At 47.5% G+C, this 14376-nt stretch overlaps 1 protein-coding gene across 1 annotated transcript; it reads right to left on the bottom strand.

The window, feature by feature from the left end:
* Positions 1-791: 791 nt before the first annotated feature.
* On the bottom strand, positions 792-13742 carry PDE6H (phosphodiesterase 6H). Its single transcript, XM_068253158.1, has 4 exons — positions 13681-13742; positions 8790-8967; positions 4133-4173; positions 792-2477 (listed from the first exon to the last, which is right to left on the bottom strand). Exons 2-4 carry the CDS (start codon positions 8933-8935, stop codon positions 2401-2403), a joined length of 264 nt encoding a protein of 87 aa, XP_068109259.1. The 5' UTR covers positions 8936-8967; positions 13681-13742; the 3' UTR covers positions 792-2400.
* Positions 13743-14376: the final 634 nt, after the last annotated feature.

Raw genomic sequence — 14376 nt, 5'->3', positions numbered from 1 at the left:
TTCTGTTATTTGGTTGTTTGTGTTTTCTGTGTTCTTTTGTTAGTCAGGGTTGGCGCGTTTTGTCTCTGTTGCGCTTCTCGTGCGGAGACCGCAGCATTAACGTGTTTTGTCGCTGTTGCGCTTCTCGTGCGGCGACCGCGTTCAGCTAGTGCGTTTGTTATTTTCCTTGGCGTTCTGATTGTTATGGTTTGCTGTGTCTTTCTTACTACACCTATGCTCTGTCTTTACTCATTCTTGTGTCGCTATTAGCAATCGCCATTCCTGCGATTGCTTTCCCACTTGGTCTTCGCTGGTGTGTGTTCACCGTCGTCGGGTGGCGACTAGATTGGTGGACATACATACATTCTGTCTCTGTGCTCACTCTCTCTCACTAGGGGCTATCTTGCCCTGTATTGCTTCCCCTCGTACAATTCCTATCTGGCATCTGTGGCAGTGCAAAGGGTTTATTCCTCTGCACTCCACAGCTCCATCTGCCGGTGGGAATTCCCCTCTACAGGTGCAGTGCACCAAAGATGGGTTATGTTATACAGACGCTTGTGGAGGATTTCCGCAGCGTCAGCGCGGATCTTGTGCGCTGACCACGGAGATAATTCCACAATCGTTACACACAATAGGTGTTTAACTTTTTTACTGATTTTCGCCTCGTAAGTCCTTTAAGAATCGTTGTTGTTTTTTTTTTCTGTCCAACACAATAAAACCCTCTGCTTATGCAGGAGGAAAGTCACCCTCTTATTTTTCACCTGAATGTTACACAAAATAAATAAACCGCACAGAGTGGAGGCAACACCCTGTTTTTGTACAATAAATTGACAAATATGTTTATACATAGTAGTCACACAGTTTGCAATAACTACATTCATATAAAACAAAAATTAAATAGCTGCGTGATAAAAGCTTCATTGCCACTTAAATTTAAAAGAAGCTTCAAGTCAGAGGAATATAAAAGGAGCCATTTCAGATTATGCTCACACACAAAAGGTGTACATTTCCAGTCCAATCCTTTCCCGCCCTCTCAGTTTTGCATCAGTTTTCTATCCGTTTTACCTGACTGTTCCGGAAATATGCACCTTATGTGTGAACACAGCCTACGTAGAAACACATGCAAAACTGATACAAAACTGACTGGACTGGACAGAAAATGTACACACTTATGTGTTAAAAACATCCATAGAAACACATTCAGAACTGATGCCAACTGGCAAAAGCTGACAGGACAGGACTGGACAACTTTTTACGTGTATACCAAGCCTTAGCAATGAGAATTGTTTGATGCAGTCTGTAAACACATTATGAGAATGCGAAGCACTGGATCAGTACATTAACCACTTCGGGACCAGCACCCTCTGCCCCCTTAAGGACCAGAGGGTGCAGGTCTAGTAAACCGCCGCTTCCCGACGAATCGCCGCTAAAATACGCCGCTCCCGACGGTCACGTCGCTCTGTCCCCGCCGCAGGCTGCTCTCTCTGCCGTCGCTAGGACGGCAGAGCGCTGTGCGCCAGTCAGGAGCCGCTTTCATTGGCTCCTGACCCTGTCACTCAATGTAAGCCAATGGGAACGGCTTACATGAATGACAGGGCCAGGAGCCAATGAAAACGGCTCCTGCCCGGCTCACAGTGCTCTGCCGTCATAGAGTCGGCAGAGCAGCACATTGCGGCGGAGACAGAGCGGACAGAGCAGCGGGGACGGGCGAGGGCGTGCGGTGAATGGGACATAGAGTTTACGTCCGGTCAGAACCGCAGTGCCCCCTGCCCGCCGTAGATTTCAACTATGTCAGTCCGCAGGTAGTTACATTTGTGAACTCCACTGAAGAGAATAGTAGTGCATAGTTCTGTATTTAAATTCCCACTTCTCTTAATATGGAGCAGATGCCCTGGAGTACTGCCCGTTTGGGAAAAACATAAAAATAAATATATATAAATAATTCGATAGGGGAATATTTAGAAAGCACATATACACAATTTGGAGTACCCCTTTTATATTTATATGTTATGTGTCACATGGTACTTCATGTAAATTCCCCCCCAATTGATGGCAGGCACCATTCTTTATACAGAGGTATACATTGTAATACAAATGTAAGAAACGCCATCCTAAATCCGCTCTGGCACCCCTAACTTCATGTGTATCTCAGGGGTGTCAAAAGATTAAAATCAAACTTTTAGCATGACAGCCTGTCAACTGGAAATAAAGATGGCCACCACATTGTCCTCTCAGTTTGCGCGATACCCATAAGTAACCTGAAGACGAAACCAATGACAATGTTTTTTCCCAATGACTGAAGGTGTATGTACATTTCATATACATGTAATTGCTGGTTCATTATAGCCAACGTAACATTTAGATAAAGGTATCAAAAAAGTTTTTTTTCATCAGAAAATAATTCATTCTTCTGGTGGAGTGTTAGATGATTCCAAACTGTGCCAGCTCGTGTAATTCTAAGTGGCTGAAGGCTTCCCAAGGACAGATGACAGTGATATCTGTAAAATAAAAATGTGAAAATAGTCACTATTAAATGGTTTTCTTTTGTGCGTTTGCTCTATGCAGCATTGAACAGTAGTTTGATCTTTAAAGGGATCTGAGCACCAATTTGGTAAAATGTATAAAAATAACCTCCCTTAGGGTACTTAGGATATGTATGTGGGCTGTTGAAGGGGGGGGGGGGGGGGTGGCATTTCTTCATTACTTACCTCTGGGAGGCTGTTTCGCAACACCCCCTACGCACCATCTGTATGAGCTCAACCATCTTCTTCAGCCAGTCCCAGAGGTGTCGCAGTTTAAAGCTCCTATGGCTGAAGCACACATTCGCAGCTGCCGCATGGCATGTTGGGGGAGCCCTTCAATGTGAGTACCTCCCAGCCTTAAAGGGAACCAGAGAGGATGCAATATACATACCTGGGGCTTCCTCCAGCCCCATACGCACGGATCGCTCCCACGCCGCACTCCTCCGCTGCCTGGATCAGCCGCCACCGGGTCCCGTCATTGTCACGAGTCGGCAAGTCGGCCGGCGGACGCGGGCAATTCTCCGCATCACAGGGTGCTCTCCCCATACAGATACGCATGTGGCTGTTAACTGCGCAGCCGCATGCATACATGTATGGAGGGAGCCCCTGTGATGCGGAGAATTGGCCGCGTCCGCCGGAAGTGACGGGCCCGGTACCGGCGGATCCAGGAAGCTGAGGACGGCGGCGTGGGAGCAATTCAGGCTTATGGGGCTGGAAGAAGCCCCAGGTATGTATAAAATCTTTTTATTTTTTCACCCCCCCCCCCCCCCGTTCCTCTCTGGTTCCCTTTAAAGAGACTCTGTAACAAAATGTTGAGCCTTATTTCTTCTATCCTATAAGTTCCTATTACTGTTCTAATGTGGTCTGTCTTACTGCAGCCTTTCCTAGTTGCATTGTCTCTGTAATAAATCTTACCTCCTTTCCTCTGTCGGCTCTGTCGGGATCAGGCTGGAATGTGTGGAATGTGCAGCACTGCTTGTCATTGGCAGAAGCTATACATACCCTCTCCAAGCTCTGCATGAGTCACACAGTAAGCTGTTCTCACAGTGGTTAGTAGCCATGTTTTTTGTTTGTAAACACTGCATAAAAATGGCAATTACAAGCCAGGATTGCAGCAGGGAGTGGCGGAAACAGCACAGAGGGGCCCAGGAGAACATAAGGAATAGAATGGTATGCTTTTTATTGTAAGAATTTTAGAGTACAGATTCTCTTTAAGGAAGGGTTAGGTTTTTATATTTTATCCAATAGGCTCTGAGTTGCCTTTAAGGCTTGGCCCAGCCAAAAACGTTTTATGCTCAGAACAGAGTGGTAAAGGTAAAAGGTAGCCATGCACCATACAATTTTTTTCTCTCTATTTTAAGAACTTTTAAATTCAATTTCCTTGATTGTATTGGTTGAAAAAGTAAACCAATATACCATACAATGTTCATTTTTTTCTAAAAATAAAAAAAGCCTCTCAAATTTTCAATATGGCCGCTAGATGGCTCTTTCCAGAAGAGATATGTTTACTATGCCAAAGAAACACTCATAGCCGCAAGTGTTACTGAAATTGTTCATTATTCTCTGCTGTTCTATTGGCTACAGCATGGAATATAACATTATTGAAAATGAAGAATGAATAATTCATTTACCTGTTCCAAGTCCCTCCATTCCCGGAATATCATCGCCAAACCTGCAACAAAAATGGAAATGTTAGTTTCTCAGTAGGATAGCAACTTCCTACATCTGGGTTCACAATGCACATAAAAACCTTCCAATTGGTGGAACTAAACCGAATGGGTCTGCAAGCAAAGAAATAGGATCTGTTTACATTTGTCCACTCGTAACTGATCCATGTGATCCGTTTTGACAGGTGGAATACCAGTATGAGTCCTGCACAACTTTTCCGGATCGGCGATACAAAGCAGATTCCGATTGTTGTCAATGGAATCAATGGAAGCCGATGAGAACGGCTAATGTCCGTTCTGACTATGTTGGTCACCGCATTCATTTCACAATTTTTTTACTCACCTGCCACCTTCACATCTGGGTCCTCCGTTGCTCGGTCCACTGCACAAGTGCACAGCAGAATCACTGCTATACAGATTTGAGCTCCATCAGAAGCATCAGGCTCTTACTAGATTGCAACAGACCAATGAGAATCCTCTCTGGTTTGAATGAAAATTCCCCATTGGTCTCTTGCAATCCAATGGGGAGCCTCAATGCTTCTGCTGGGGCTCCAATTTGTATATTGGCGCTTCTCCTGTGCAGTGGACCCCAGCGGTAGTGTCAACAGTGGCAGAGGAACACAAATGTGGTTTACCAAGCAGGTGGTTATGTGAACCCGAACAGAGAAAACAGATGAAAAACTGATGTCCAATGTAACAAATCTGTTTTACGTTTCAACTGGATCAGTTTTTGCAGGATCAACTTTTCATCTGTTCAGTGGGAACTCAGCCTGAAATACAGAAGAACTGATTTTTTGAAATCCTTATATTTCATAAACCTATGCTACAAGTTCCTATGGTGGCTACCCTTGCCTTGCTGGATTTATTTCTGCTTTGCCATCATCTATGACTAACTAACTAAATTAGTTTAGTGCTTTCCTATAGGACTTGCAGCACTTGGTTTTTGGAAATGAAAATTTCTGGAAAGGCCACACAGGCCTGCGCCTAGGGTGGCAGCTGCCCATGGGGGTGGCTAAACATGGAAGAGGGTTTGCTGCTGTCCAGGAGAGCTGTACATGAAAGACAAGAGCTTCTGTGCATAGATGTTACATATGGAAGAGGAATTAAAGAAGGCTACTGCACATAAAAGGGAAGCCACAAGAAAGTTGCCCTGGGGGGAAGAAAAGTATAGATCTGGCCTTGCCAGCTTGGAGAATGCTCTGTAAGCTGGCATAGTTACATTCTGAATTACTATCATAATCTGAGATGAGTTATTGGGGGTATTTAAACTAACCTACCTTGAACCAGCTTGGGAAACCAACTAACCAGGCACGTGCACAGGGGGGTGCTCTGGGTGCCCAGGCACCCCCCTTTTTTAAAACCTTCAAAAAAGGCCCCACTCGCGATGCAAAATAAGCTCCGCCCCTACCGCGGTAAGCCCCGCCCACCCGCGGGAAGCTCCGCCCTCACCTGGGATACTTTTAAGTGAAGAGGCCCAGGCAGGAATCCTAGTGTGGCATACTGACCTCTCCCTCCACCTAGGACCCATACTGACCTCTACCTCCCCCAGCACCCACAGTGACCTCTCCCTCCACCTAGTACCCAGTGACCACTCCCTCCCCTAGCACTCACAGTGACCTCTCCCTCTACCTAGGACCCATACTGACCTCTTCCTACCTAGTACCCACAGTGACATCTCCCTTCACTTAGCACCCACAGTGACCTCTCCCTCCTCCTAGCACCTACAGTGACCTCTCTCTTACCCAGCACCCACAGTGACCTCTCCCTCCACCTAGCACCCACAGTGACCTCTCCCTCCCCAGCACCCATAGTGACCTCTCCTTCCCCCAGCACCCACAGTGACCTCTCCCTCCACCTAGGACCCACAGTGACCTCTCCCTCCACCTAGGACCCATACTGACCTCTCCCCTAGCACCCACAGTGACATCTCCATCCACCTAGCACCAACAGTGACTTCTCCCTCCACCTAGCACCCACAGTGACCTCTCCATCCACCTAGCACCAACAGTGACCTCTCCATCCACCTAGCACCCACAGTGACCTCTCCATCCACCTAGCACCAACAGTGACTTCTCCATCCACCTAGGACCCATACTGACCTCTCCCTCCCCAGGACCCACAGTGACCTCTCCCTCCACCTAGCACCAACAGTGACTTCTCCCTCCACCTAGCACCCACAGTGACCTCTCCATCCACCTAGCACCAACAGTGACCTCTCCATCCACCTAGCACCCACAGTGACCTATCCATCCGCCTAGCACCAACAGTGACTTCTCCCTCCACCTAGGACCCATACTGACCTCTCCCTCCCCAGCACCCACAGTGACCTCTCCCTCCATCTAGCACCCACAGTGACCTCTCCCTCCACCTAGCACCCACAGTGACCACTCCCTCCACCTAGCACCCACAGTGACCTCTCCCTCCACCTGGGACCCATAGTGACCTCTCCCTCCCCAGCACCCACAGTGACCTCTCCCTCCCCCAGCACCCACAGGGACCTCTCTCTTACTCAGCACCCACAGTGACCTCTCTCTTACCCAGCACCCACAGTGACCTCTCCCTCTATCTAGCACCCACAGTGACCTCTCCCTCCACCTAGCACCCACAGTGACCTCTCCTTCCACCTGGGACCCATAGTGACCTCTCTCTCCCCCAGCACCCACAGTGACCTCTCCCCTCTATCTAGCACCTACAATGACCTCTCCCCTCCATCTAGCACACACAGTGACCTCTCCCTCCACCTGGGACCCATTGTGACCTCTCCCTCCCCAGCCAGCACCCACAGTGACCTCTCCCTCCCCCAGCACCCACAGTGACCTCTCCCTCCACCTAGCACCCACAGTGACCTCTCCCTCCCCAGCTCTAGCAGTGATCCTGCCTACCCCAGCACCCACACTGACCTATCCCTCCCCCAGGACCCACAGTGATTGTTCCCTCCCCCAGTGGCTACCCTCCTGTCCCCTGCAGCACCCACAGGGACCTCCCATCCCAAAAGCAGCACCTACAGTGACCTCTCCCATTGCCAGCGCCCACAGTGGCTTCTCCCAACACCCTGCATCCACTCCCTCCTCCAGTAACCACACTGACTTCTCCCAGCACCCACAGTGGCCTACCCTTTCCCTAGCATCCACACTGACCTCTACCTCCCTTAGCAGCAACTATGCCATTCATAGCAGCACCCTTAGTGGCCTCCCCTTCCTCCAGCACCCTCAATGACCTCTACCTCCCCAAAGACCCACAGTGACCTCCCCCCAAGCACCCACAGTGACCTCCCTTTCCTCCAGCACCCATACTGACCTCTACCTCCCTTAGCAGCAACTATGCCATTCATAGCAGCACCCATAGTGACCTCCCACCCCCTGCACCCACAATGACCTCTACCTCCCAATACCCACAGTGATCTCCCTCAAATGACCCACAGTAACCTCCCTTTCCTCCAGCACCTATACTGACCTCTACTTTCCACAGCACCCACAGTTACTTCTCCCCCAGGACCCACAGTGACCTACCCTTCCCCCATTATCCACACTGACCTCGACCTCCCCTAGCAGCAACTATGCCATTCATAGCAGTACCCACAATGACCTCCCACCCCCTGCACCCACAGCAATCCCACCAATATTCAGCACCCACATTAAACTTAACCAGTAACCCCCACTATAGCAAGCACCCAGTACTTGCACCAAGCACCCTGCACCTAATACTAACATATGGTCTCAATATGGCACTTAGTACTTGCATCAAACAGCCACATGACACCCAATACCTGCACCCCTTTACCCTATAGCTGGCACCCAGTACTCACACCTACATGGCACAGAACTTGCACCCAGCTCTGACATGTCACTCACTACTCACACCTGCACACAGCCTCCACATGGCACCCACTCACATAACCAGTACTAGCACCCGAAGTACCTGCACTCAGAACCCACGTGACACACAACACCCACCCAGAGCTAGCACCCAGTGCCGGCATGGCACCAAGTATTTGCACCTATGTGATACCCAGTACCTGCACCCAACACCCACATGTTTCATCTGCAGTAGTTCCAGTTGCACTAAGCCTCCACTTGGTGCCCAGCACCCACACCAAGCACTCACATATGACATCCAGTACTTGCACTCAGAACTCAAAAGGGACTGAGTACCTGCAATCAACACCTACATGATAGTTGATACACACCCATACAGCCAGAATCCACATGACACCCTGTGCCAGCACCCAGAACCCACATGGCACCCAGCATCTGCATTCAGCAGCATAACAATCAATACCCCCCTAGCCAGAAATGAGGAAGAGGGAGGGGCATGTGGGGGAAGCCATTGCCAGGCCCCTTTTTTAAATTTGAGCACCCCCCACTTAAGGACCCTCTGCACGGCCCTGCAACTAACCTACCAGCATGTTTCTGAAATGTGAGAGGAAACCCATGCAAACATATGTTGCACATACAAACTCCAGGCAGATAGTGTGCTGTCCAAGATTGGAATCTGGGACCTTAGCACTGCAAGGCGAAAGTGCTATCCTCAGTGTCACAATGCCGGCCCACAGGAGATGTCAACAAGACACTAAACAACAAACATTATTGACTAAATATGCAAGAAATATCATTATATGTACCCTCTAACTCCTTTTTTTGGTGGCTTGCTCTTGAACTGTCGTGTTTGTCTCTGCTTGAATTTTGGAGGTCCTTTTCGAGGTGTTGTGGGTCCTCCTTGGTTGCTAATGGGAGCCAAGGCACTGGTTGCAGGTGAGCTGGTGTTCATCTTTACGCACAATGGCTTCCACTCTCAGATGCCTGCAAACAAAGAATGAAGGGTATAACCTGTGGCTTTTTAGATGGGATTGGGAAATAAACTAGCAAAGGAGCTATCACTGCTGTGTGTATCTCTGTCAAAAAAAAGGTTCTTTTCATTCCTCTCCAAATTAAAGTTTTCACTAAAAACAAGTTGTGTAGGGAAAGTCCCCACATTTTGAACACAAAGACTAATAAAAAAAACCTCCAGTTATTTTAATCTCTCCTTAGTTAACCTTTTAACTGCTGCTTTTTTAAATGTGCATTGTGGCACCACTTAAATGATACTCGAAGTGACATGTGACATGATGAGATAGACATAGGCATGTACAGTGCCTAGCACACAAATGACTATGCTGTGTTCCTTTTTCTCTTTCTCTGCCTGAAAGAGTTAAATATCAGGTATGTAAGTGGCTGACTCAGTCCTGACTCAGACAGGAAGTGACTACAGTGTGACCCTCACTGATAAGAAATTTCCCTTTTTACCTCTTTCTTGCCCTCAGAAGCCATTTTCTGCTAGGAAAGTGTTTTATAGTTGGAATTTCTTATCGGTGAGGGTCACACTGTAGTCTCTTCCTGTCTGAGTCAGGACTGAGTCAGACACTTACATACCTGATATTTAAGTTTTTCAGGCAGAGAAAGAAAAAAAGGAACACAGCCTAGTTATTTGTGTGCTAGGCACTGTACATACACATGTCTATCTCATCATGTCACATGTCACTTCGGGTATCCTTTAATTACTTGCCTCCCCCAGCCTATTGCAGAGTGGGAGCAGGAAGCACTTGATATTTACCTTTACCTCTTGCACAGGGCCGGGCCGAGGCATAGGCTGGAGAGGCTCCAGCCTCAGGGCGCAGTGTAGGAGGGGGCGCAGAATTCATTCAGCTGTCATTCCTAATTGTGTTTGAAGCTCAAAGAAATAAGAAAAGGGGATACATGGCAGTGACTGCAAGCCAGATAACTAGATATTAAGGTGTTGGGGAGATTGTGGGCCCTGTGGTGCCTCTTAGTCTAATAGCAATCAGTGTGTGATGGCTGGGGAGGCAGGAATGGAGGGGCGCACTTTGGTGTCTCAGCCTTGGGTGCTGGAGGACCTTGTCCCGGCTCTGCTCTTGCAGGGTCGGCTCTCCTTTTCCATCACTGAGTAACGCTGACATCATCCTCTGTTTCCCGAGTACAAGATATGACATGATACGATCAGGACCCAAAGGAAGATGTCAGCTTTGCAGCACCACTCGGTGGTGGAAGAGGAGAGCTGAGGCTGTAACACTGACATCCTCCTTCGAGTCCCAATCACATGTCATATCATGTGAAATATCAAAGTGCTTAGGAAGGCAGCCTGAGTATAGCTGGCTGCAGCAACCCTGCCCCGAGTTATCTAAAGCTAGACAACTCAGAAGGGGCATTTTAATGATTAATCCCATAAAAAGATTATGTGGGAGTGGATAGTAAGGAAGTAGGATGGTTAATCCAAAATAAGTTGCGCTCTAGGCCTTCTAGATCTTCCCTACACTATCCAAACATACACACAAAACCTTTGCTCAAATCAGAGTCATGCTGTGAATCACTATCAGATTAGATAGTTAAAGGGATACTGTAGGGGGGTCGGGGGAAAATGAGCTGAACTTACCCGGGGCTTCTAATGGTCCCCCGCAGACATCCTGTGTTGGCGCAGCCACTCACCGATGCTCCGGCCCCGCCTCCAGTTCACTTCTGGAATTTCTGACTTTAAAGTCAGAAAACCACTGCGCCTGCACGCCCGTGTCCTCGCTCCCGCTGATGTCACCAGGAGTGTACTGCGCAGACACACACCATACTGGGCCTGCGCTGTGCGCTCTTGATGACATCAGCGGGATCGAGGACACAGCGACACAGGCGCAGTGGTTTTCTGACTTTAAAGTCAGAAATTCCAGAAGTGAACTGGAGGCGGGGCCAGAGCATCGGTGAGTGGCTGCGCCAACACAGGATGTCTGCGGGGGACCGTTAGAAGCCCCGGGTAAGTTCAACTCATTTTCCCCTGACCCCCCTACAGTATCCCTTTAATATTATCCTGCAAGATGGTTGTGACCCTTAATCAGATTAAGGTGAAAATTGGGATCAAGCGAGAAAAAAACAAACAAAAAGCATTTGTAATTACAGAGAGTGGAGATTACCAGTAGGAAATCCTCCATGTTCTGAAGAACAAATCACACTATGTAAGGGAGCAGTCAACCTGAAGTGAGCAGAAATGAGACCTGGGCCTATATGTGATTGGTAGTAGTTTTGACTTTACTCTGCTTATTGAAAGCCTGTGCAATGACCAATCCACATGGATCTGTTTTCTTGAACATCCTACTTTCAGTTTCAAATATATATGTAATAGATAGCGGAGATACCGCCACAGAGGCAAGCATGGCGGCTATCTCCGCGTATCAGCCGGCGGCCTCTGCAGCGCAGTTAAATGCTGCTGCTCTGCCTGGTCCTTCTATTGCACATAGATTGAGGGCTATGCGCGCGCGCGCCAGGCGACAGGACCTTTATGCGAATAGAAGGGGAGTCAGCTGATCTGCCAAGTCAGCTGACACCAACGGTACTTTGAATTGGCTGAGTGATGGGGGCGGCGCTGCGGGGCATCTCTGTATATATAGTACTAGTCTGTCAGTTGCCCCGTGTCTGCTGTTGCGAATGCTATCGTGTTAGCGCTCAGACCCTAGTCAGATCCCAAAGTGTGCTAGAACCAGCTGGAGCTGGGGATCCACACTTAGCCAGATTCTGTTGATAGCTTAAAGTACTAATTTCATTGTATTATCTGTTATGACCTTCTGCTTCCTTTGACTACTCTCCTGCTTGTTGATTCTGTACCTCTGCCCATCTGATTCCGGTTGCAGACTCTGCCTGAACTTGACACTGAATCAGCCTTCCGTCTTTGTACATTATCTGTCCGTACGTTGCCTACTCTGCTTGTCTGACCTTCCTGTCCTCACCAGTGGGCCTAGCCACTGGTGAGGGATCTGTAGTAGCCTTCACCTACTCCTCAGGTGAAGCTCAGCAGCAGCACTGTCTGTAACACCTGCTCCTCAGGTGTCCGCTAGCTGCAGTATAGTCTTAATCACCTGCTCCTCAGGTGACCAGCCTTTGCAGCACTGTCTGTAACACCTGCTCCACAGGTGTCCACCAGCTGCAGTATAGTCTTAGTCACCTGCTCCTCAGGTGATCAGCCTTTGCAGCACTGTCTGTAACACCTGCTCCTCAGGTGTCCACTAGCTGCAGTGTAGTCTTAATCGCCTGCTCCTCAGGTGATCATCCTTTGCAGCACAGTCAGTTGTCCCTGCTCCTCAGGTGTCCACTGGCTGCAGTATAGTCTTAATCGCCTGCTCCTCAGGTGATCATCCTTTGCAGCACAGTCAGTGGTCCCTGCCCCTCAGGTGTCCACTGGTTGCAGTACAGTCTGAATCACCTGCTCCTCAGGTAATCTTTGGCTGCAGTACTGTCTGAGTCACCCGCTCCTCGGGAGATCTCCTTTTCCTCATTACTGTTGCACCAAACACTATCTCACATTGGTTGTCCTGTGTCTAGCTATACTAGCATTATTGGTGATTCTGCAGATCACCACATAATCAGGTATAGCATCTGTATTATTGGTGATACTGCAGATCACCAATAATCAGAAAATCTGTTTTGCTGACACCAATCATTACACCATATTGCTGTATTGCTTTTAATAAAATACAACACCCTTTCAGGAACTCTCTAGAGCCTAATCTGACTAAGGTCATTTGCCATTTAATATCAGACACATTTTGAAAAATCTGGACCAGGAGTGAAGGGTTAGTTCTGTCATCACAGTCAGCTGCACCTTCACAGGGAAAATTTTGTCTATACAGAGTCTGAACAGAAAAATAATGGTAAATAATAATAATAATGACTGCAGCAATGGAAGTTCTTGATTCAGACACTGCAACAATATCACAAAATGAAAAACAGAAGTCACAGACAAAATTGTGTTATGAGTCGGACTCACAGAAGACATTATAACAACATCAAACACCACAATCACAAAAACACAATTAGTTTAGTTTTAGCCTCACAAACCTGATGCCAAAAAGACAGGAAGTTGGAAGGAATGTTGTGTGTATCGATAAATAACTAAGCAACCAGGCAGTGGCATAGATAAGAAGCTATGGGCCCCATCAATCACCCTGTACATAACAATTGATATGGAACACCAAAACCCGCTAAGGACTGATGCAGTGTCAGAGAGGTGTAAGCAGGGGAGGCAACCGTTTGTTAATGATTTCCACTATAAAAAGCACATGTAGAGGTAATTATTACCAGCATAACACCAAGGAAAAGCTCACACAGTGGTGGAAAGAGGACCCGTGGTGGATTTCTCTGGTCCAGGAGCCAAGTACAATCACAACCTCTGTATCTCCTATAGCTACTCCATTGAAGTCATGCATACTGCTGTCCATGTCATCATTCCCCTACTGGGTATTTCGATGCTCAGTCTTTCTACATCCAAGAGAGGGCTGCACAGGCACTCTCCATAAAATGAATACCATGTTGCCTGTAGATGTACTATCTAGGAAAGCTGCTGAATCTTTGTGTCTTGCTGTGCCTGATTCCCCTGCCTCACAATAGACAGGATCGCAGGCTAGAGCCCTCAGAAATAGTTTTACGCAAAATGATTTAAAATAAGAAGCATTTTTCTCCAGATTCCCCAGAGAACATACTCACAATTCTCCACTTGGCTTCACTGATGATTCTGTCACTCCATCCGCTGATCCTCTAGAAATACTCTGAAAAGTTTAAGCTGATTAACTGAGATCATCTCTGATAACCAATTAGGAAAGACAGGATTTTCTGACCTCTGACAGATGGAGTCCCATATGTAAACAAATAAATACAACACAACCAGCAGCCGCAGTGCAATTTCCCAGATTGCTCTTTATCTGGATAATGAGTTTTGGTAGAAAAATATTTCCTTTGTTTCCGTTATTAAACTGGGCATATCAGATAATAATAATAAAAAAAAAAACTTCACTTAGAGGGAACCTTAAGTGACATGTGACATGATGAGATAGATGTGTATATGTACAGTGCATAGCACACAAATAAATATGCTGTGATGCTTTTTTTCTTTCTCTGCATGAAAGAGTTATTATTCAGCTATGTAACAGTTTTTCTCCAGCCAGGACCCAGTCAGACTACTGATCAGGAATTACAGCCATAAAATACTCTGCTCTATGAAGTTCAGTTCTCTACCAGGAGAGGATAGATAAAAAGGTCAATAGTTCATATATTTGAGCACTCTGAGACACAGAGACTTATGCTGGGTACACACGTTGCGTTCCCGCACTCGATTCCCGTCGATGCGCCGTGCAATTCCCATCGATTCGTTTATTTCCAACATGTCCGATTCACGGGTCGATG

Source organism: Hyperolius riggenbachi, chromosome 9, assembly GCF_040937935.1.
Source record: "Hyperolius riggenbachi isolate aHypRig1 chromosome 9, aHypRig1.pri, whole genome shotgun sequence".
Classification (NCBI taxonomy): domain Eukaryota; kingdom Metazoa; phylum Chordata; class Amphibia; order Anura; family Hyperoliidae; genus Hyperolius; species Hyperolius riggenbachi.
The sequence above is the reverse complement of the archived record's forward strand: the minus strand, read 5'-3'. Positions and strand labels throughout refer to the sequence as shown.

Excerpts from the sequence above, each read along its gene's own strand:
- PDE6H (XM_068253158.1), bottom strand. The coding sequence starts at position 8,935 with ATGAACACCAGCTCACCTGCAACCAGTGCCTTGGCTCCCATTAGCAAC. Across the intron at positions 4,174-8,789 it reads CCAAAAAAAGGAGTTAGAGG|GTTTGGCGATGATATTCCGG; the intron begins GTACATATAATG and ends TTTTTGTTGCAG. Across the intron at positions 2,478-4,132 it reads AATGGAGGGACTTGGAACAG|ATATCACTGTCATCTGTCCT; the intron begins GTAAATGAATTA and ends TTTATTTTACAG.